Source organism: Lycorma delicatula, chromosome 1 (genome assembly GCF_047948215.1).
Source record: "Lycorma delicatula isolate Av1 chromosome 1, ASM4794821v1, whole genome shotgun sequence".
Lineage (NCBI taxonomy): Eukaryota > Metazoa > Arthropoda > Insecta > Hemiptera > Fulgoridae > Lycorma > Lycorma delicatula.
This window is the reverse complement of record NC_134455.1, coordinates 293173993-293199725: the sequence shown is the minus strand read 5'-3', so window position 1 is coordinate 293199725 and position 25733 is coordinate 293173993. Positions and strand designations below refer to the sequence as shown.

Sequence of the window (25733 nt, the reverse complement as noted above, 5' to 3'; positions counted from 1 at the left end):
CAGACTGCACTACCATCGCAGTATCGAATATTCAATAATATTCTATTTTAATTTTAGTTTGTCCCGACAGTTGGTGCTGCGATCAAATTGAGAAAAATATTTCATAATTTTGTGTTATTATTGTGTTACAAAAAATCGCGAGAAAACAGTCTTTTTAATAAATAAGAGGCTAATAAATCAGATGGAAATGTAAACAAAGGAAAACCAATCAGATCAATGCAAGATGGTCGCTGTCAAACACAACGACCAATCACAAAGAGCCCGTACGGCCTGCCAATGTAAAGAAAATCACAACTGATGAAGTAACAAGTAGGCAGCACTGCGATCGCGTTTAGTATTGTGCGCGTATTGAGAAATATTATATTATTATTTATTGAAATTACGTTTTAAAGTGTAATTAAAAAATATAAATTTGTAAGGTACAGTATTGAAGTGAAAATGTTTTTTAAATTTATTTATGTGTTGTTGATCTTGGGATGGTTAAAGTTCACAATTGGGTCCGGTAGACAGCGTGTGGGTCCGGTAGGCAGAGCTGCAATCGCGTTTTAGAATTTTTTTTTAATATTTGGTTTATCAGTCAAACCCGGTAGTTAGTGTTGCGATCGGATTCTAGGAATTTTTTTTTATTTTGTTGCTTTTTCGCATATCAGTTACTTGCGTCGTAGCTTAGTGTTGTTCTTACATTAAAATTCGTATTTAGAGAATAGTTTGAATTAAATCCGATAGGTAGTGCTGTTCTGATAATTGGATTTATTTACATACAGAATTTTATAAAGTTAAAGGTGAAATTTTATAAGATTCCGTAATGTTTTGTAAGTTTCTTAATGTTCAGTATTAATTGTAATAATTTTGCAGCCACAACACTTTCCGTTAAAAAATTATTATTACTTTCAGTTAATAATTTTTTAACTTTCCGTTAAAAAATTATTTTCCACCGAATACTGTGATTAGAGAGTGGTGTGAATTAAATCCGATAGGTAGTCCTGTTGTTGCCATTTGGATTTATTTACATTCTCTCTTTTATAAAGTGAAAGGTTAAATTTTGTTAAATTGCTAATGTTCAGTTTTTTAAGGTTTTATGAAACTTTCAATTGTTGTCATTTAATCTGTATGTATACTCAGATCTAGCAATAGCGAAGCATTGCCGAGTCTGCTAGAATTGCGCGCTTATTAGGAATATTATATTATTATTTATTGAAATAACGTTTTAAAGTTTAATTAAATAATGTACATTGTGCAAATTTGTAAGGTGCAGTATTGAAGTGAGTATTTTACATGATTTTTCATGAATTTTAATGATGTATACAAGTGCATTCAATAACAATCAACTTAACTTACAAATTTAAATTGTCAGTTCTCATTTGATTCTATGCAACTTATGAAGTATTGAACGGCTCTTTGAAAATAAAAATTTAAGTTTGTAAAATAAATTATAATATTTATAAAATTAAAATATTAGTTACTTAAAATATAGTTGAAAGTATATTTAAAAAATTGAATTTATAATGTTTTAGCTGATTAATTTTATAAAAAGTTTTCTAAAATTATTTTTAATTTACAATTATCTAAAATTTGGCAAAATAGATGTTAAAATAAATAATGAGAAAAATGATAAAAATTTCTACTAAAATTTTAACTACGTTGCTTTTTTACAGTGCTTTAATTGTTTTATTAATTGATTAATTAAGCTGTTACATGGTTATGAAACATCAAAATTATTAAATAAATAAAAAATATGTAGGAGGTACTTTTTTACAATGATGTTAAGTGAAAATTAGTCGTAATGTGGATGAAAATTTATTAATTACACTAATTAGTAATTTTACTACGTTTCGATTTTTTAATTCAATTTTCATCGGACATCTCAATACTTAGTGATAATAAATATTAACCATACTTCACATTAATCAATAAATCCATTACAATAACACAACAATCACAAACTGATAGTATCATACTAATAGTCATTTTAATGAAATTTAGAACACATTACTGCTAATTTTAACTTAATTAAGTTACTTATATTTATGTGTGTGCATTTATTACAGAATAATGCCGCGTCAGGACAACGTCTGTCTAGTCTGCTAGTATATATATATATATATATATATATATAAATGAATGTTTGTCTGTCTATATGTCTCTTATGCCTTCCTAAACCGTTCATCCGATAGCGATGAAACTTTCGGGAATGGTTGGACGCATGCCAGGGATGGTTTCTGAATTAGTTTGGACCCGCTAGGTGGCGCTGGCGTCAAGATATTTTTAAAAATTGTATTTATGGTCCGATTTGCCTCATATTCAGAATACATGTTACTTACATGGAAAGAATTATCTATGCAAAAAATGAACCCGGTAGATGGCACTGGGGTTAAGATATTTAGGAAAATTATATTTATGGACCGATTTGGTTCATATTCAGAATATGAATATTAGTTACGTGAAATGAAATATTTTTGCAAAGACTATACCCTCTAGGTGGGGCCGGTCGCGAGATATTTACGAAACAAACAAACAAAAACTACAAGAAAAAACATACAAACAGATTATTTTATTCCATATATATATATATATATAAAAGGCATGTTTGTATGTGTGTCCGCTAAAGACCAAAAAACTAATGGACCGATTTACGCGTGGGCAAAAGGGAAAATGGGGAAATGGAAAACGGGGAAAAGGGGAAAAGATGGAAAGAGAAAAGCGGAAAACGGGAAAGGGTAAAAAGGAAACTGGGAGAGGGGCGAGTGAGAAGGGTGAAAGGGAGAAGTTGGAAAGGGAAAAGGGGATGGAGAATAAGTGAAAGTAAAATTTGTGAAGTTCATTTTTTAAATTTTTTATCAAATTTTCAATTGTGTTCATTTAAACTCTCTCACTCCCACTCTCTCTCTCTATATATATATGTATATATATATATATATATATATATATATATATGGAATAAAATAATCTGTTTGTATGTTTTTTCTTGTAGTTTTTGTTTGTTTGTTTCATATATGTTTGTATATATATATATATATATATATACATATATATAGCAATAGCGAAGCATTGCCGGATCTGCGAAGCATTACCGAATATATATATATATATATATATATATATATATATATTCTTATTAATCATTACATGAAGTCGGACCTAAAAATTTCCTAGGAGCCCATTTTACTTTTTTATTTTGTAAAATTATCTAGCTATAAAATTATTATACTTAGGTGGCAGCCTAAAAATATTCGACACAATTTACAATTCCAATAAGTAAACAATAAAAAATCGATATAACTAAATCTGCATGTCTTGAAATATGCTCTAACAACCAAATTTTTCTTTTGTTATGAATTTTAATCTAAGATTTACTAAAATGCCATTAAACTGAGAAAATGGAAAAAAGTGTTATTCAAAAGGAATATGGCATCCTCCAGAACACTTTTTAATTTAGACAGCTAATTTTGAATAAATGCTAAAAGTAAATATCCTTCCATTTTCATAAAAATACTTAAAGTGTTGATGAATGGTGAATTTATAGACATGGTTCGTTTCAAAAATATTAATTTTTTGGATCTTTTACGGATCACTTTTAAGAATCTTTTGCCTTTTTCCGGAAATTATGATGCCACCATTCAAAAAATAAAACAAAATTTACTTACATGTTAAGTAATTAAATGTGTTTAAGCACTTTTTGAATTTCTGTTTATTTGAAAATATTTATTATTTTTTTACGTCTTGATTTTTAAACAGAAACGTAACTAAATAAGTATACTATTGATTAAATCCACGAGATTCTATATTTCGTTGCATCAGACTAATTCAGTACAACCCCAATCATTTTATTTATTTTGTTATAAATATTTTACATCCTAATTTTTTTCTACTCCAAACAATTTTATTATTATTTTTTTTTTTTTATAAAAAAAAAGAAAAACATTATTGAAATAAATAATTAATATGGTTACTGGTATAATATAAACAATTTTTTCTTACGATATTTAATAGTTTTTTATCAATAAATGAATGAGTTGTTATATCATAAAAATGTTTAATTAGTAGATTTACGAGTAATATTTAAACAATAAATTTTATTTTATTTCTCAATTTGTGGATAGAAACACGGCCTACAGGTTTAAGAGAAATTCCTTATAAGGATTACCAAAACCTAGAATTTCTAGAAAATATTCTTTCTTTCATATAAAAAAGGACAAAACGAAGCCTGCTTTGATCCGGTACTTGACTTTATTACTGTACCGATAATACATGTACATTTTTAAATGCCGATTATGTGTTTATTTATTAGAGTAAAAATTATTTGAACGATTTTATATTGTTTTTAATAAACTATATCTAAACAACAATTATATCGTATTGCTTTTACATTTACATTGTGTTTTTACTTACATCTGCATGTATTTAATAAACTGCATTTAGCAAAACCTCATTACTGTACTTATGAGATGATTACCAAACAATTTATTATAACCAGTGATATTAATGTATTAAAAATTAAAACGTAATTTTCTTACAATAAATGGTCGGCTAAAAGTAAAAAAAAACCTCAAGAATTAATTATGCGACTAAATCAAAAGCATTTTACTTTTTAAATAAACGCTTTCGGAGAAATCGCAGTCTAGTCAGAATGTGAACTATACTAACATTATGTCTATTATAATCATGTATATGACAATGAGAATAATAACGATAAATAACAATTAAAGCCTGTCCAATTTGTAAATACTATCATGATATTGTGTTTTTTTAGAGGAACAGTTTGGTCAGCATAGAACTCGAAACTTTTTCGAGTAATCTGAAGAACAGAACAGTCGCCTCCCACCTTAAAGATAGTAGTTTAACCTGCTCTTCGTACGGATAAAAAAATATTTGCTTAGCGAATTTGTATTTTGAATGTTTGTATTTTCTTAGTGTTACCCGACAAACACTACGAGAAAGTGACGGACTTTTTTCCTCTTTTTCTTGTTTATTTTTTTTGTGTTTTAATTTTTTTGTGTTTTAATTTTTTTTGGATTTGAATTCAATATTTACAACTTTTCTCTCTGGAATATATATATATATATATATACAAATTCTTCCCACAGAAGAGTCTGGAGCGAGCCATATACAGTTGCCCATGCAAGAAGCAATGACTTTTCAAGAGGACACCAAACCAAAAAGTCAAGAAGAGTCTGCCCTTGCGACTTATTTATTGCCAACGAAAAAGACTTAAGTGGAAACTGGAAAAGCTTGAAAATGAAGGACAGGTCTAAAAGAAAGTATGGCATACACCGTCGCACCTTTAAAGCTAGTTTTCTTGATAAATGAAAGAATACTGAAAAAGAAAAAAGAAGTTCTTGTAGAAAATCTAATTTTAAATACTGTCAGTGGTTTCTATTAGATTTGACCTACAGTTTGACCATAGTAACTTATACGTAGTCAAATAACATAATCTAGTTGTTACTGTAAGCTATTCAAAAGGCCACCAACTAGAAATGGTGAAACATTTCGTGATGGTAAGAGTCGTATGTTCTTTCCAGTTATAAAAACTATCTTCATGTAAAATTACAATTTAATCGGTTAAGTAGTTTTTTGTAGAATCACATAAACCACTAGATTTATATATATATATATATATATATAGAACAGAAAAAGGAAAAAGATTTCTGAAATCGTTTATTCGACCACGTACATAATTTTTCTTTTAAAAAATCCATTAGGTTTATTCAGAAAAGATTTATCTCACGGCTACCGCAGAAACTTTATCAATATATCAATAAAAAAAGTGTTACGCAGTTATGATTAAGGCTGAAAAAAAACCTAAAAATAAAAATTGCATATATAGTTTATACACCTTTCTTTGAAAGGCGTCAATAGGGAATCATGGTTTTTGCCTAGGATTTAAAACGTGAATTAACATTTTATGCGAGAGAATAGGACAGTAATTGAACAAAAGAAATGTATATATATTTACTTACCATCAATTATCCTATATAGAAATTAAGTACAAAAGAATACATTTTACAAACACTATTACATCGATGAAATTAACTGAAAAATTGTTTCTAATTACGAAGCTTGGCAATTAAGAAAATGTAATTTTCTTTCCTTGACGACATTATTTTTTTCACTTTTTTGTAATTAATTTCCTTTTCCTAGATTAATCAGCAACTTCAACCATACTGAAGATATCTAAAAGATTTTCTTCGGATATTGAAACCGCAAAAAAATTGTTTATTTAACTGAATTATTTCTAGAAGGTGAGCAGTGAACTAAGAAGTAAGAATCAAATGACATAAGAATCAACATGAAACAATTTTACACTTTTAAGTCGAAATACGTAGAAACACTTTAACGAATAAAAATAAAATACAACCTCAAATAGCATTCACAAAATATTCCCTTTACGACTTACTTTTCCCTCCAACTGTTGAAGATTCTTTTTTATGCGTATTTACTATAAAAAGATTTTAAAAATTATATCATGAAACAAAATTCAGTTCCCCTCGTCCAATAAACATCCCAGAAAATTTAAGTATAAGAAATTCAATTTATTAAAAAAATGGCTTGATAAGAGACACTGCTTAAACAACAAATTTATCTATGCGTTTCGTTACAAGAAAGAATATTTCACATAAGGAAAAATTCAAACATTAAATTTTTACTTGAGACAGAGTTGGTTAGTTTTTTACGTCCTCTTCCAAAACTGTATGAACTAAACCTGATATGTTTAAGTTTGGAAAATAAAATTTCATTTCTAAAAACAGTTTTAATAAGATATATCTTTCCTGTTTAGCCTCTGGAACCACCGTACGGTATTACTTCAAAGGATTAATGAGGATGATATGCATGAATGTAGATGAAGTGTAGTCTTGTACAGACTCAGGTTGACCATTCCTGAGATATGTGGTTAATTGAAACGCAACCACCAAAGAACACCGGTAACCACGATCTAGTATTCAAATCCGTATAAAAGTAACTGCCTTTATTACTAGGATTTGAATCTTAGAACTATGGACTCAAAATAAGCTGATTTACAATGAAGAGTTCACCACTGAACAATCCCGGTGGGTTTAATAAGTCATCTACAAAAATGCCATTAGGTGAGTTTCATTTGAATTATTAAGGCCAAGACCAAATTAATCAGCTACTTCATTAAAAATGCATACAGTAAGTCGTTGAAGAATGGCATTTTTTTAGATAGATACCTTTCTTTTAATGTGTTTTAAATGTGATTTTGAATGTGATGTGTTTTAATGTATTTTAATGTGATTTCATGAATTTTCATCGAGGATGTGAAGCAGGACCTTCCAGCATAATCCATATGGCGTCCACAGTAGATTCTAATATCAAAGATTTGTGGCGTTTAAAGTGGCATGAAAAATTAATTTAAATAAAAAAAATTTAAATTTAAGCTGTATTTAAATCTTTGAATATTTATTTTATCTAGTTTTCAGAAAGAAAGACAAGCACTAGTTTTACAAGCATTATAGGTTTTGTTGCATCAGACTAATTCACTTTAATTATAACGGTTATTATTAATTTGTTTTTCATATGTTATCTCATGATAAATATAATAATTAGATTTTGTTTTTCAGTTTTATTCTATCTTTGAGTAATATTATTGTAAAAATAAATTAGCATAAATCTTCCACTTAAATATTTAATATTTTTCTTTTAGATGATGAAGAAGATAATTTACCGTTTTCTCAAATATCATTAATAATTACATATTATTTATTTATTTTTTAATTATGAAAAAAAAACAATTACGACATGATCCTCCTCTGACCAAAAAAGATTTACTTTGTGGATTTTTATTTTGCTTCTCTACCAAATATTTTTTTATATCTTTTACAACGTTGATATAGATGTTTTATCCATTATTTTAACAATTTAAAACGCCGAATATAAATACACAAAAACAGAAAGTATTCTTAATTGGTCCATTGTATCCAAAGAGTAAATATATATAATGTGAAATATTCCTTACACTAACGAAATGCCCAAATTCAAGTTATGTTATCCTTTAATTTCTTTTTACTTAAATTTTCTCTTTATGTCAACGACAAAGTAAACGAAAAAAGGACCAGTAGCTTACTAACGTTTGAATTGGAGGTGATTTCAGATCCGAAATAAAGTTAATTAGTTGTGTGAACGTAATTGTATAGTTCAACTAGGGATTTGGAATAAGGTAAGACTAATACATTCATAAATAAACATAAGTAAGGACCGAAACGTGAAACTCCTCTTTTTCAAAATCAGGAAATAATCAATCAGAAATAGCATTGAATAGTTTTCAGCGAAGTTAATGTTCCATCAACATACAACACTTATATTTTGTAACAAAAATATTATCAAGGAAATATATAAAAGTAAACAATGAAGACATTCAAATTTATTTTTTTAATTTAGACTATTTCACAGAACGCAAACTGGAAGTAACTGACATCATCTAACCGTCTATGGATGATTTCAAATTCTAATTAGAAAAAAGGAGATTGTATATAACATTTATTTTTCATATATAGGTTTTATTTATTTATTTTTAAAGTAAGATAAATTTTCTGTGAAATAAGATTTCTGTGAAGAATCAATGTATTTAAGAAACATTTTCTCAAATTCTACAAACTTAATAATAAGGAATCACTCAGATCGAATTCATGATTCCTTAGTTTTAGGTGATCGGCTCTGCAAATAAATGTAAAAACAGAAAATTTAGATAATAATTCAAAAACAAAATCTTATCGGAAAATATAGCTTTTTGATATGAAGATAAAAATATGTATTTGTATTAGTAAAAGCAACTCATCTTAATACTTATGTTTTAAATATTTTTCCAATTTTTTTATGTTTATCTAATCCATCATAAAATTAAGTTTTTGTAAATATTATCTATTTTACCGTAGGTTCAAATATTTTAAGAAAAATAGTATGAAACTTGGATTTAAAAATAAAACCCAAACATTTACTGAAAATAATTTTCAATTTTATCAAGGAAAGGAGCATTTATGAAGGTGTAACAAATATTTGAAAATATGTCGCAATCATGATAACCGGATATTTCTATAAAGTATCAAACAAATTCGAGAGTATTTGTTCATATGAAACTCGAATACCGATAACTGACGGGAGTAAGTGGTCGTTTATCGCGTAGGATCTTCGGCTACAGCATTATTAGAGATTGTTAAAAATTCTGAAGATTTTGAATAGCGCAGTATTAGTTATTTGAATAATTTTCTAGATGTTTAAGTCAGTAATCATGACTAAAATAAATACAAAATATAGTATGTTATATAAATTCTAAAAAAAATATAAAACAACAAAACTCTGTTTTCTCAAAAAAAACACACCTTTCTTTCTATAAATTTGATTAAGTTGCGTAAGAGTATAATTCGATAATACTACAATACTCTCAAAAGTAAAATAAATAAAAAATAGAATTTAAATGACCCCCTTTAGGAGCTTACATCAGTTTAATTTCAGTAAATATCGTAGAATATTACGTACAAAAGACTACATGGAAATTTCCCGTGATATTTGTCAATAAAAACAATCCAAACCTATACCACTTTGTAGTCAAATTGCAAGAAACAAATACACGGAATATCACCTAAAGGTCAAATTTGCCCAAAAGCCAACATTTTCAAAAAACAGATTCGGTTATAACAGTGATTAAAAATAAAAACGGTTGTAAGCCTAATCAATAATTATGCAAAAATTAAGAATACAACAATTAAGAGCAAAAAAAAAAAACAAACTTGTACTGAAGAGACTATTATTCTAATATATTAAACTAGAAGACTAGTTTATAAATTAACAGTGATGGAATAATTATCAAAATGAGTTGAATTTTTTAGCAAAAGAAAATATTTAAGTAATAAATAGGTTTATTTTTTAAAACAAAGGTGAATATTTTTTTCACTAAATGTACCATTTGTACAAAATTTTTAAATATATAAATTAGATGAAAACCATTATTAAAGTTTTTTTGAAAAAGTAATAAATGTTAAGAACAAAAAATTGTAATTTGAGCATTTAAAAAAAATATATAAGTAAAAATAGATACAAAAAGGCGTTTTAATACTATTTTTTTTTTTTTTTAGTTTTATTTAACAAAGATTAAGGATTATTATAGATTGTTTACTCAGAGTATTTTAACATTTTTTTTTTTTTAGTAAAGGAAATTATTCCATAGATAGTAAAAAATAAATTTACAAAAAAATTACATCATTTAAAAAAAATGCGTAAACTTTTTTTTATTCTATTTTATTTTTGAAAATTATGTTTAACTATCAACATCGGATGACCTACAACCTTAGTTATTGATATCGAGTAGGGATGATAACAGTAAAGTATATAAGACGGCGACGGTTATTATACCGTCGCCTTCAACATGAAGTCCTCATTGGTATTGTTGGTTCTCGTTGGCTTCGCTGCTGCCGCCGTCCATCCTTATGGACAATCCAAACGACAGTGCTTCAGCGGTTTCTTCAACAACCAGAATGAAGTTTCTCCAGTAAGTGAAGAACAACAACAAAACCAGAACAACAACCAATACTTCAACAACAACAGCCAATACAACAATAATCAAAATGGAAATAACCAGAATAACAACAACCAGTTTCAGAATCAAAACAACAACCAGAATGGACAGAATGTAAACAACAACCACAACCAAAATGGTGGGTACATGATTTTTCGTATTTTAAATTTATACACTCATTTAAAAATTTAAATATTAAATTGAAAATATTTAGGTAACATCATGCTAAAATATTTTGATTACTCGTTAATAACAAAATAATAATAATAATAATATCAAAATGTATGTTCCAATATATTGGTCATTGATTGATGATCAAATATAAAATTATTTTCATATATTTTATGATTATTAAATAACAATAAAAAAATAATAATAATAATAACAATAACAGCAACAACAATAATAAATCCGAAGGCAGAAGATAATTTAATAATAATTATTAAGATTGTTTACAATTTTCAATTATTATAAGTAATGTACACTTTTTTTAGTAGTTTTGAAAGGTAAAATACGCTCTTGTTTGTAAAAAAGATTTTTCTAGTTTTAATTAAATTACAGAAGTTCTGTCAATCTTTTTGTGAATGTGAATCAAAACATTCCCAGTGTTTTAATTTCACGCAATGTTCATTACGCTTAACTTTCATGAAAAACTTTATTCGTGAAAAAAATTATTCTTACAAAAAAAGGGTACTTTAAAATACCTAGATTTCAATAACAGAAATATAAGTTTTTTTTTTTTTTTTTTTAATAAATTTTGGTCAGGTAAATCAGATCTTATTATTTTAATGATTGTACGTGTAATAAGCATAGCTTTGCAAGTTTTAAAATATTTATGATTTCTTGTAGAGCAAAATGAAACATGCATAATATTTTTTTATTATTATTGTTATAACAAGATCAATAAATAATAGTTATTTATTCTTATGCAGTTAATAAGATAATGAAATTTACAATAGTAATTGATATTGCTTATTTCAAAAATAATAATTTTGTATTTTCCTCATTATAAAAGGTAATGTTCAAGATTTATAATATAGATGAAATCTTAGAAGACGTAAAAACGTTTAAACAGATAAAAATCCTTAATTATTTATGTACTGAAAATAGAATAATATTCTATGTACCTGTATACATGTAATGTGGTTATTTGTAATTCCTTAACTAATACTCCTGTAGTAAATATCCAGAGTGTAATATATATACATATATAAGAAGGAAAGGGAAATAATTTGAAACTGATTCTAGAACTTGAGGTAAGGAAAAAAGTACATATAATCATTTGTCTGAAAACGCTTTACTATCGAGTTACAACAAGCGAAAAATTTTGTCCGGACTTCAATTCCATCAGTGAAATGAGGTCATGTTAACATTTTTAAGGTGTTATGTAAGGAATAAATTTGGTGGTGTCTTATGTTTTTGAAAAAAAAATTGAATAAAACATATCTCAGAATTGTATTTTCCGAAGGTTTTAAGATATCAAACGTAAAACATAAAATTCGGTGTCGAAAAAACACGTTTTTTTAGGTTTGAAATAAATAGTTTTGTTAAAAGTCTAATAAATGCTTAAATATTACTATTAAAACTAATAGATAATTGAATTCTGAGAAAATTGATGAAATAAATTTTATAAAAAAACAAAAAGAAATCAACTTTTATTATTAGAAACGTAACAGAACAAAACTTAACGACTAAGTTATAATTATTGTTAACCCTTGACAAAACTGCAGTCATCTAGCAAGATCATCAAACTTGAAGTTATGACCTTGAAGACCAAAGTTAAAGACCAAACGGTGCTTTCTGGAATGTTGAATCATGTAGAAATTCTTCCCGTGCTCATAGTAGGACTAAGCTGCTACACCTGAAAGATGTTTTCTCTTTCATCACCATGTAACGGTTCACATTCAAATGAAAATGAGCACTCGGAAGTTTACCATTCTTAGGAAGATTATTCAAAATTCGACAAAGTACTTTATGGTTTGGAACTACTCGTCTAGGATACCAACGTGGAATTCTTCCACCGCAGATGATGTGCTTTCATTGCAAAATCATACTGTAAATTAAATCAGCATATTCTTCACGAGTGAAGAAACGCGGCATTTTTCATAAAAAATAATTCAAAACAAAATTTCACTTTTTTGGCTTCAGATTCAATTGGAAAAATATGGTACAGTTTTAGAGTACAACAAATACAAAAACATAACTTGATTCTCAAAAAGCATTAAACAATCGAAATTATGTGTATTACTACATTTTGTTTTAAAGTAAATTAAATATATTTTAATTTTACAAAAATCTTTATTTATTAAAATAATTGCAGCTGTTTTTAATTTTTACAAATTTATAACATTTGTCTGTTATCTTTTTAATAAAAGTTAATTGTTTTTTTTTTCATAGACTTTATTAAATTTCTCAGAATTAAATTATCTACAAGTTTTTGTAATAAAATTTTACACATTTATTAGTAATTTTCGAGATAACAGAATTATTGTAATTCAAAACTAAAAAAAACGTGTTTTTCGTCACCCAATTTTTCTGTTTTACGATGGATCTAACATCTTAAAAATTTCATTATGACCTGATATCACTGAGGGAACTGTAATCTGGGCGTGATTTTTCGCTGGCTACAAATCATCAACAAAGTGTTTTCGGACATATCTTTGTATAGACTCTTTTCCTTACTTCAAACTCTAGAATCAGTTCTCAAATAATTATACCTTTTTCCTCTTCGATCACTCTGAATATCCGTATATACATGTTAATAATATGTAATAATAATAATAATAATACCCATCGGGTTGGTCTAGTGGTGAACGTGTCTTCCCAAATCAGCTGATTTGGAAGTCGAGAGTTCCGGCGTTCAAATTCTTGTAAAGGCAGTTACTTTTATTCGGATTTGAATACTAGATCGTTGATATCAGTGTTCTTTGGTGGTTGGGTTTTCAATTAACCACACATCTTAGGAATGGTCTAACTGAGAGTACACTTCATTTACACTCATACATACCCTCCTCATTCATTCTCTAAAGTAATACCTGAACGGTAATTCCCGGAGGCTAAACAGAAAAAAGAAAGACTAATAATAATAAATATAAAAATTTGTGTATTTTATCTAATATATCTGCACCAGTATTCATGCGTAAAAACGTTTATTTTCTAAAAACATAAAAGAAATTATTTTCTAAAAATATTTAAAAGAAAAAAATTATTTTTTTTATTTTTCTACGAAACTTATATTAATATATGAACAGAATAGTGAATATTTGCACACAGTAATAATGATTTATGTTAAAACAATGTACAGACTACCATTATTTTTATTGTTGGAATATTATTTTTATCGATTTTTAATGTACTAGCATAAAAAATTGTAATACAGGGTGCGAGTGAGTGGAAAACATTTAATTATAAACTTCAAGTCCTGTTTCCCATGAAAAAATCGAATTTTTAGTAAGAGTTTCATTTACAGATCTAATTAACTATATATTTTTAATAAATGTGATACTGTAGTTATTACAAAAGATGATCTAAAGCAATTTAATTTAAAAAAAGTACGGAAATATAGCGCAGGATTACTAACGATCGAATATGTAGAATAACCACAGGTTTTTCAGATTATTTCATGAAAAATAAAAGCAAGAAGATAGTTTCAATGATTTAAATGTATTGATAGTGTTCGTTAATTCTAATTGTTAGAGACAAACACTTAGGTATTGCAAAACTGCGGTATAGCGTAGACAGATTAAGGATAGCGGTATTGCAGTTCAGAATTTACTGCCAAAAATGTTTTTAAAATACAGATGAAAAATAATGTTTCTATGTTTTCAGGTAACGTGTTTGGAAATAACCAAAATAACAATCAGAACAATGACCAGTATAATAATAACAACCAGAACCAACATTTGAATTACTATAACAACAACCAGTTCAATAACCAGAATAATAATAACAATTACAACAACAATAACCAAAATAATAACTATAACGGTAACAATCAATACAACAACAACAACAACCAGAACGGCCAACAGAACCAGAACAACAATTATAGTCAAAGCCAATACAATAATAATTACAACAATGGAAACAACTACAACAACAACCAGAACCAGAATAATCAGAATATAAATAACAACAACCAAAATAATCAAAACAACCAATACAACAATAATAACAACTACAATAACCACAATCAGAACGACTACAACAATCAGAACCAATACAACAATAACAATTCTTACAATAACCAGAACAACAATCAAAATAACCAGTATGGTAACAACAACAACAACAATCAATATAATAACCAGAACCAAAATGGCCAGAATGTCAACAACTTCAACAACCAAAACCAGAATAACTACAACAATAACAATCAATACGGTAACAACAACAACAATAATCAGAACCAATATGGCCAGAATGCTAACAGCAACCAGAATAATAACTACAATAGCAATCAAAACTCCTACAATAACAACAACCAAAACAATAATCAAAACCAGAACACCAATTACAACAACAATAACCAAAACCAGAATAACTACAATAACAACAACCAAAACTACAACAATCAGAACTACAACAACCAAAACAATAATCAAAACCAGTATGGACAAAATGTGAACAACAATAATCAAAACAATTACAATAACAACAACCAATACCAGAACCAGAACAACAATAACCAATACCAGAACCAGAACAACAATTACAACAACAATAACCAAAATCAGAATAACTACAATAACAACAACCAATACCAGAACCAGAACAACAACTACAACAATAATAACCAAAATCAGAATAACTACAATAACAACAACCAGTATCACAACCAGAACAATAATAACCAAAACAAGAATAACTACAACAACCAAAACTCGTACAACAATCAGAACTCACACTATAACAACAACCAGAATAATAATCAGTACAATCAAAATCAGAGCAACCAAAATAATAACTTCAATAACCATAACCAGTATGGCCACAATGTAAATAATAACAACTTCAATAACCAAAACCAGAACAGCAACAATTACAATAACCAAAATCAGAACAACAACAATTACAATAACCAGAACCAGGACAATAATAACAACCAGGTCAATCAAATTCAGAACAGTAATAACCAAAACGCTCTCTACAACAACAATAACAACCAAAACAATCAGAATCAAGCCAACAACAACAAGAATAATCAGAACCAGAGCAACAACAATAATAACCAGAATGCAAACAACCCAAATAATAACCAAATTCCAGTTAGTAGTAGCTGGTTTCAATCACTGAAATGGGGCTTATAAATGCAACTTGAGTTTCTTTATTAAATGTAATATTATTTATTTACTTTGTTTCGTTGAATAAATAAAGTATTTTTATATATGTAATTATTATTTTTATTGATTTTTTCAATTCATTATTCACCTTCTTTTACAATTCGCTTGTAGAGAATAATAATAATTACAACAATGGAAACAACTACAACAACAACCAGAACCAGAATAATCAGAATATAAATAACAACAACCAAAATAATTTGTTTAATTTGCTTCTTTAATTTGTTTAAATTGTCCTTCGGCGACATAAATTTCACACGACTAAGTCTTAGGAATATTCTATCCTTAATTTGGTAATATTTTATCCGAGAAAATAAAATATACAATTTTATCAGTTTAGTTTCCTTTAGGCAAAATTATTTTTTAATATAAATTACAATCTAGTCCTTGTTAGAAACAATGATATATTTTAATGATTAAAATTAAGCACTTTCCTATCATAAGTTTACAATGTTATTTAATGATTTTTTTTTTTTTGTACTATCCAACAACTTAATAATACGGTATTTTCTGACAAATAACTAGATTAAAATTTCTAAAATTAACAAAGAAATACAACTAAGGCAATATACATTTTTATTATTTTGATTTTGCACCTCTTTAGTTTACTGAAATTTTAATTTACCGAAATATTAGGTAAATTATTTTTTAATACGAAGTAATGGGAAAAAGTTTGGTAAATTAATATAAATTTTATGTGAAAGTTTAGCAATATATATAAACAAATACAAATATAAAAAATATAGTTCATTAATATACTTTTTTATATCTTTTTTTTCATTCTTTATGACATCTTTATAATTGTTGTATATAAACCTGATTAATGTTTATAAAAATATGTCTGCACTAAAAGATGCTTGAAATGCATTTAAAGATCTGTGAGAGTTTCTTCATGAAATTTTTTGAAACATCAATTAGCAGAATTAAAAAAAAATAATAGTAAATTAACTTATATCAAGTACGTTAATTAAAAAAATTCATCATTTAGTTTCCATTATATAAAATTGGGTGATTTCTTTAATCACCAGGTAAACACCCATACACTCCCCCATCACACACACACACACACACATACACACACAAAATCGGACCATGGGGCGGAAATGGGGAGGCTTTTTTGTAAAAACAAAATATTGCTATAACTTTCTTACGTGAAATATCAAAGTTGTTTAAGGTTCCTACTATACTTTGGATAAGGGCCTAAAACATATCTAAGTAAAGGTTTTTTATATCACCAACCATTGGCCCAGGGTGAAAAATTGGGTTTCGAAGACAAAAATATCATACCTCCCTTAATAGGCACAGTATTACTCTAATCAATTTAAAGTTGTAGTTAGTCCTATAAAAATTACCTAAAACTTTTGTCTGAAACAATTTTTGATATGACCAAACAATTATGGCAAGGGATGCCCAAAATTTTGCTGGAATTGTAAGAAGATGGAGCTTGTCGAATGTTAAATACGTGAAACTTTTTTCACATGCAAACAGTGTATTGAATAAATTTGAAGTTTTTCTTAACTTTAAGGTGGAAATCTTTTTTATCCCTTACTTAGCGTCGGTGAAATCTACCTCCACCTTCCGGCGTACCGAAAGGAACTTTGTTTTCATGTGCATATAAATATTTGAACTGTAGTTTGTGATAACATGAACCTTAAAATCAGAGAGATTTATTGTAAGGTTAAATGTCTGCAAATATTAATAACTGTTTTATTTATTTATTTATTTTTAAAATCAATATAACACAAATATAAATTTTTCCGCACGTAAAAAAAATCGTTATTAAACTAGGGTTTAAAAAAAAGAATAATTTTTAACTTTATCAAGGGAGTGAAGGTGTAATTGTTATCCAAAAATATGTCGCTATCATGGTAAGCAGATTTAGGCCGCGCACTTGGCCGAACATCATTCAAGGGCGAGAATAATCTCGCCCTTGAAGCGTATATATTTTCTAAAACTAAAATTTTAATCCACTTTGTTGATAACATCTAAAATGGGTTACACTGATAAACATTATCTTACTGAAAATAAAAAAGTTATTTCAAGTTTTCAAAGAAAAATTTGGAAAAATTTCTAAAACATATACGTAAAAATTTGTGGTCTCTTTTCATATTACATTTTTTAAATTTTATATTGAATAGCAGCTATTTTTTTCTATTAATTTAATAAGCTCGGAAAAGCTATTATTTTCGGATAAGATTTTATTTTTGAATTATTATCTACATTTTCCATCTATACAATTGTTTTTAGATTCATTCACTCAAATCTAAGAAATTTTTAGCCCAACCTAAATGATTCTTCATTATTATATTTTTTCAATTTCCATAATTCTCTATAGGAAATATTAAATAAATAAATTCATTATTTGCTGAAATTTATGTATTAAAGTGAAAAAAATATACTATTTTGTTAATATAATCACGATTAAATTAAAGAAACAATGTGGTTTCTGTAATCGAAATTTTTGAAGTAAGTTTTATTTTTATGTAATGTTTCTTAATTTTTCAAAGCCGGGTTAATATTACAAAGATATCAGTGATTTGATAGAAATATTAATATGTCACTTTTTTTTTATGTATACGAATGAAATTTGCCGTAGTTTTCAACATTTATGTACCACTAATGTTTGATGCGTTATACGTAAATAGTTATTCATTTTTTCATCGTTTTTTTTTTTTAAATAGAACTAAAGCGAATAAACTGATTATATATCTGCTGATTATATACATATGATATAAATATCTATCTAACTGATTATATTGACGTAAATATGCTTATATATCTATGTGTATCCGTGTAAACGTATTTAGATCAGAGTAATGCATAACAGATGTTTAATTTTAACAAAATTTACGTTTTCTACTTTCCTTAATCCTAACTGAAATCATCACTATGACTACAATCTAGACAATATGTTTTCTGGAGCAGGTTTCTAACAGAAACATTACTGGAAGAGTTTTTAAACACGAAAATTGAACATTACCAAAATTTCATTTTTATAATTAAAGAAATAACAGACGATTCTCAAAAAAAATTATGTTAAACTTGAAAAAATCTATTTTAAGTAAAATAATTATATATAAATCAATTATTAATCAACCCCAAATTCCAACTTTAAATATAATTATTCTTACAAAAATCAATTAAGGATCAGCTAAAAAAGAAATAAAGTAGGCTTAAATCAATTAATCACTCCAATACAGGTATTTCACAAAAACATACTAAACAGTTAAAAAATACATTTAATTTTCTTTATTTCTACTTTGAATATGAAATCTCGCCAAATTCAGGGGTATTAAGTGATCAAGTTAGATTCAATTTTTGGTTTACTTGAAATAGTTTAAATTTTACCTGCTTTATTATTTAATTTAAAGCTTTCTATTGTTATCAGTTTTATTAAAACAAAAGTGTTTGTTTTTATAAAACAGAAACTGCAATAATGCGAAACATTTATCCAATCATTTATGAATGCTTCTGTTTTCTAAGGTAAATTTAATTAGTATATGAGAGACAAACAGTAATTCAGCTCGCTTTTTTTATACGCGCTAAAAAAAGTTAACCAAATTTTCACAAATTAAAATATGGAAAGACTGAATATTTCCTTTCTGAAATATGGGATCCCTCTATTACTCCTTCCCCAAAGCCAATTTTTATGAACAATTTAAAAGTTTTCCTGTGATACAAAAGTTAACAAACAATTTTTCAATTTACTGATAAAATCATTTCCAAGATTCAGAACAAAATAACCGCTAACACGTTACATTCACGTTCAGATTCAAAATAAACGTTCATAATTATTTCTACATTTTAGTGATGCGATCTAAGAGTTCTTAAAATTTTGTAATTACAAAAATCGGATGGTTACTTTTTGACCGATAGGAAATTTATTTATATTTTAACAGCTGGGAAAATAAATTATATTTAATATTTGCAGGTTTAATTAATAATGCTGTAAAATATAGTTGTTATATTTCAGCATGAAGGCTTTAGACTTCGCAAAAAGAGAATTAATTATTTTTATAATAATGTTTTTCATTGATTGAATACAAATGAAAAATTTTTTACGGTCATCAGAAGATAAAATGTAAAAAACTAATTAATTATAACCGTTATAATTGCACTGAATTTGTCTGACGCAACGAAATTCTATGTCATTATGTTTACAAAAATAATAAATATCTTTGTTAAAAATAAAATGACAAAAATAAATTTATCGAAATGTTTAGAAATTTAAATACTGTTTAACCTAACTTTATGTGCATAATACATATTTTTTGACATTTTACACGGAAGACTAAATATTTCCTACTGAAGAAATGTGGCACAGGCTTTAAGGATCCTGATTATTGCCTTTGATGCAGATTCTTGAAATGAGGATGTAATAAAAGAAAACTCTATGAGTATATCTCCAAAGAAAAAGTATCTCCATAACTTAATAATATCTCCACAACTTTCTTATTTTGTCTAAAAACTCTCGTTTATTTCTAGTCAAATAAAAAGAGTTAAGCAATTGATTTTTGAAAAAAACTTGATTCAATCATTTTAAATTCTGGTATCTTCTTGAGGAAATAATTCTTTTTTATGAAAATCAATAACCAAAATTATCAATCGTATTTTTTTACCAAATCATTTTATTTCCAAATCATTTAGCTGTTCATATCCTGCGGCCGAAAAATCCAATCCATGTGGTGACCTGAAGGTGGAAACAGCTCTAAAGAAAAGAATATCCGAGGAATTTACTCGGAACCCCGTTAGCCAGCTATATGTATTGTACGTAAGTACAGCTGTTGCCGCCCTGGACGTGGAACTTAGATGTTGTGTTCCGGACGTGGGAATTAACTACCTAAGGGAATTATTATTATTATTATTCAAAAGAAAGATTTCCTCAGGGGTGGTAGCCCCTGAAAACTTCACCAACGGGGGGGACGCTGGCGCTGAAGCCGTAGTTGCTACCACCATGCGGCTGATCGCTTCTGCATGCGACTCTTCCGTGCCCCACGGGGGACCGAAGCACCAGAAGCGACCCATGTACTGGTGGACACCGTAGATTGCGGGGTTGCGCCGAGAGTGTATTCGACTAAGATGGGTGGTGCAACGTGCAAGGAATTGCACAAACGCGAACGCCAGGTCAGCCGAGTATAAGACGGCAAAGAAGCGGCTCCGTCGAGCTATCAACGTGAGCAAGACACGCTACTGGAGAGAACTGAAGGAGACCATGGATGCAGACCCTTGGGGGCTGGGTTACAAGATAGTAACTCGGCGATTGGGGGTCTCGCCATCACCAGCTCCACTAGACGAGGCTAATGCGGAGGACGTCATTAAGATATTGTTCCCGGCCCACACGATCGGTGCCGAGCGGGACTTCGGCGACGTGGGGGACTTCCCGCTCTTCTCGATGGAGGAACTGGAGGGAGTCCTACAGTCGCTGAAAGGCAAAAAAACCCTGGTCCCGATGGTATACCGGCCAAGGTACTCAAACTAGTGGAGCGCTGCAGGCCCCGTCTTCTAATAGACATGTCTGAAGGCTGGGTCTTTTAGCCCCAGGTGGAAGACCGCGCGTCTTGTACTAATTCCCAAGAGAAAAGAAAACCCAGAGTCGCCGTCCTCCTACCGCCCATTGTGTATGCTTGACACAGCTGGGAAGGTATTGGAGAAGCTGTTAAAGAAAAGACTGGTTGCAGCGATGAATCAGGCAGGTGGCCTGTCACCTAACCAGTACGGTTTCCGGCAGGGTCGGTCGACCCTAGACGCAATTCAGGAGGTTATTGAAGCAGTGCGGCGAGCAGAGGACCACAATCGTTTTTCGCGACGTGTAGTCCTTCTTGTTACGTTGGACGTAAAAAACGCTTTCAGCTCCGCACGGTGGAGCGATATGATTCGGGTCCTGGAGCATTCGCCTCAATATCCATGTGCCTCAATACCTTCTCAGAATTGTGGACCTGAGGAACCGCGGTCTCATTTACGAGAACGCGGCAGGCTGGCGTAGGACTACGATCACGTCAGGAGCGGCGCAGGGGTCGATCCTCGCCCCGACCTTTGGAACGCCGTCTACGAGGCTTGCTGAGGCTGGAGATACCTGAAGAATCTGCCTTGGTTGGATACGCTGACGACGTTGCGCTACTTGTCGCAGACCGCGACGTGGAGCGCGTCCAATTGAGGCTCAGTCGAGCCATGCACAGAATCGGTGGCCTGGCTGGACGACCATGGATTGTCTCTAGTCCTCAGCAAAACGGAGATTGTAGTTCTCACGAAGAAGCGTATTGACACCCTTCTCTCCCGGCGGGTCGGGGTAGAGGTTATCGAGACCAAGCCGGACGCAAAGTACCTCGGTATGATGATTAACCGGAAACTCAGCTTTGCTGAGCAGCTTCGTAGAGCCGCCGACAAAGCTGCGAGAGCCGTAACTGCTCTCATCCGGCTTATGGCGAATGTCGGCGGACCGAAGACAGCAGACGGCGATTGCTGATGTCCACGGTGCATTCCATCCTGTTATACGGGTCGGAAGTGTGGGCCCGGGCATTAATAGTTGCGAGAAACTGGAAGCGGCTCGCGGAGGTACAACGCACCGCAGCCTTGCGAGTCGCTTCCGCGTATCGGACGGTTTCTAAGCCTGCAGTACTTGTGGTCGCGGGCGTCATACCCATTGTTACTTTATCATGTGAGCGCCAGGTGATCTACAGGAAGCGACGGGCAGGCGAAGACCGGTTGACCATTGCCAACGAGGAACACACTCGCACGTTCCTCGCATGGCAAGAGACCTGGGACCACGTGACCAGAGGACGATGGACCGCAAGGCTTATCCCTCTGGTCAGACCGTGGACGGAGTGACGGCACGGATAGGTGGAGTACTACATGACCCAATTTTTAACGGGTCACGGGTACTTCTGCACTTACCTCCATGTCATAGGGAAAGCGCCGTCCCCCGACTGCTTGTATTGCCCCGTTGTACGGGACGACGCTGAGCACACCTTTTTCAAATGTGCTCGGTGGGCGGCAGATCGAGGGACACTAGAGGCGGATCTCAGAGCACTGATTCCCCACAACGTGGTTGCGATGATGCTCCGTGACCTGAGCAGCTGGGAAAGTGTAGCCCGATTCGTCGGAAACATTCTCAGGGCCAAAAAGGTTAACCTGGATAGTCCTGCAAATTAGGTATCACCTAATCAGGCTAGTATAGGAGGACTCGACCGGAAGTAATGTGTTAAACGGTTCCGGGTCGAGTCCTAGTAGAAAGGGGGGGGGGGGGTGGTTTTAGTCGGTAGTCTGCTGATAGTGATTGGATAATACCATCAGCAGAAGCCCGACACTCGTGCGTAAATGCATTTCCACCTCCCTCCACAAAAAAAAATATTATTATTAATATTAGCTTTGTATATTCATTTAGTTATATCAAATAATTCATCCTTTAAGTGAAACTGAAAAAATAACTCTGTTGATGATATACGGGTACGGTGATGGTATATTATTATTACTGTATTTATTATTGTGATGAGGCTGTTAACCAATTAAAAAAGATATTGATCCAATGAGGTGGATCCAAGATGGCGGAAAGAAGTTTCAAACACACCATAAAGTAATAATTTTGTAACCATGTAGATCCGCAACTGTTTCTACCTTCTAGTATCCCTCAGTCTTGAAATATGAATCTATCGTTTTCATATTCTAATTTCATACTTTAATATCACTCACTGTATATAAAGAAACACTGTATATATATATATATACATATAACCTTTTGAAAATTCAAATAATACATCAATATATTGACCACTGAGCTAATTAAATTCAACAAACAATAACTTAACCGCCAAACACAGTAACAGAAAAACGTAAGAACGTTGTGTATCGACTTTCGCGGGATCCTAGATCAGTGGATACACATCTCTGTAATTACATAAAAAAATAACGAAAAATAAATTTAAAAAAAACTTAAAAATTTAGAATATATAAACACTCTAACAAAAACATTTGTAACAACACCTCATTGATATTACTTTTTTTAGGTTTTTTTGTTACTGTGTTTGGTAGTTAAGTTGTAGTTTTTTGTTTTTTTTTGGTTTTTTTGTTTTGGACATATATATATATATATATATATATATATATATATATATCTATACACCCATCATTGCAAACTTGCCACCTATGCTCTGTATTTTATTGTTTTTAATATCGATGCCATAGTTTCATACGTTTCTTTCAAGTTGACTCCATGAGCTAATGGAATGAATGACTGTTAAAATTATGCAATAAAACTGGTTTCACGGTAACATTTGAAGATACAATAAAAAGACAATTTAACATATTCTTCAGGAATATGCTAAATTTCAAGGACATCAGTACAAATGTGCAATGAATTTTTTAAAGTAAAATAAGTTGAAAAGTATTTTAAAGGGCTTTTATTTCTGTTTTAAACGTAGTAATTTTTTCCACTAAAAGACTCCACTATTGTATTCTAGAAGTTGTTCGTAATAACACATCAACTGAAAATTTTCGTAATAAGGTTTTGTAATTGTTTTAGAATTAATCATTGCTATTTGAATTAGTTGTCATTTCTGGCTGGAATCGAAATCGATAGCGATGACTCCGGTAATGCCTTTTTAGCAGTAATAATCATACTCGACAAAAGTACACAATACCGCCCAACTGCACTATCGAAAAACCCTTTAATATATCGAAAAATAAGTAAAAAATTATAAAAAGCTGTTAACAACTACAAAACAAAAAGCAGAAGGTTGTAAATGTCACAGCAAAAATCCAATTAAAGAAAATACACAAGATAAGTTCTTGAATAAAATCCGGCAGAAACAAGACAAGTATACTTAAAATTCATCAAGGAGAAACTAAACCAAAGAAAAAACAGAAAAACTTAAATTTACTGTTATAACTATAATATATAATGTTATACCGTTATACTGTTATGTTATACTGATTTCTGCGCCTTCGATAAAATTAAGCCAGATTATAATCCTTGAAACTAAAAATAAGCGGTAAATTTAGTGGTTTTATATGAACTGGCCTGTAAAACTGAAAAAAAAAAAAACAGTTCCCAGAACTATATCTTACTTTTCGAAAAATCTAGAGTAAAAGACCAAATATTTGAGTCGAAAACACTATTTTATGTTTGGCGTAAAATAACTTTGTTAAATGTAGTAATCTCATAACAATTTTAAACAAAACTGGTAGAGAATTTGATTCTGAATAAAGTTCACAGAACCTAAATACAGATACATGAATTTTGAAGTTTATTTAAAATAAACCACATCAAAATATGACAGATTTTAAATAGGTATAAACAAAACAAAATTTTCAATATCACAAAACAGAAGAATTAAATATCTTAGAAAAATAATTAATCAAAATTTAAAAATAAATGAAAAATCAAGTAAAACAACCCACGAATAAAACAATTTTATTCTGCGAGATTATAATCCACCAAATAGCGCAAGTTTTAAAATCAAATTTTTGTAGCATACTTCAAGGGAGTTCAGCTAAAACTGAAGTTAAACCCAATGGTTATATTGCTTTAAAGTTATTAATCTAAAAGCATACAAACAAATAACTGAAACACATTTAACTATTACTCCAAATCGCGCATACAGTTGTGCCTTTAGTGTTCAAATCACAGTGCTCTTTTGTCAGTAGTGTTATGTAAAAATATGATTAATTTATATTATTTATATTAAATGTCCTGCAGACGTTAAAGTATATATATATATATATATACACATATTTTTTTTCTGCTATTTTATATTTTGTTATTGCAGTAATCAATTAGCAATGAAGATTTTGTTTGTTTTTTCTAGAAATAAATTTTTTAAACTTTGAAAGGTTGAATTAATGTTTATATTCTGCATTTGTAAAGTTGTCAT

General features: G+C 29.7%; 1 protein-coding gene across 1 annotated transcript; it reads left to right on the top strand.

Moving 5' to 3' along the window:
• Positions 1 to 10374: 10374 nt before the first annotated feature.
• On the top strand, positions 10375 to 15918 carry LOC142332796 (uncharacterized). The gene is made up of 2 exons (XM_075379415.1): positions 10375 to 10664; positions 14354 to 15918. Exons 1-2 carry the CDS (start codon positions 10376 to 10378, stop codon positions 15832 to 15834), a joined length of 1770 nt encoding a protein of 589 aa, XP_075235530.1. The 5' UTR covers position 10375; the 3' UTR covers positions 15835 to 15918.
• Positions 15919 to 25733: the final 9815 nt, after the last annotated feature.

Bases quoted from the DNA above. Each gene is read 5' to 3' on its own strand.
- LOC142332796 (XM_075379415.1), top strand. From the start codon at position 10,376: ATGAAGTCCTCATTGGTATTGTTGGTTCTCGTTGGCTTCGCTGCTGCC. The intron at 10,665-14,353 runs GTGGGTACATGA...CTATGTTTTCAG, and splicing joins CAACAACCACAACCAAAATG to GTAACGTGTTTGGAAATAAC.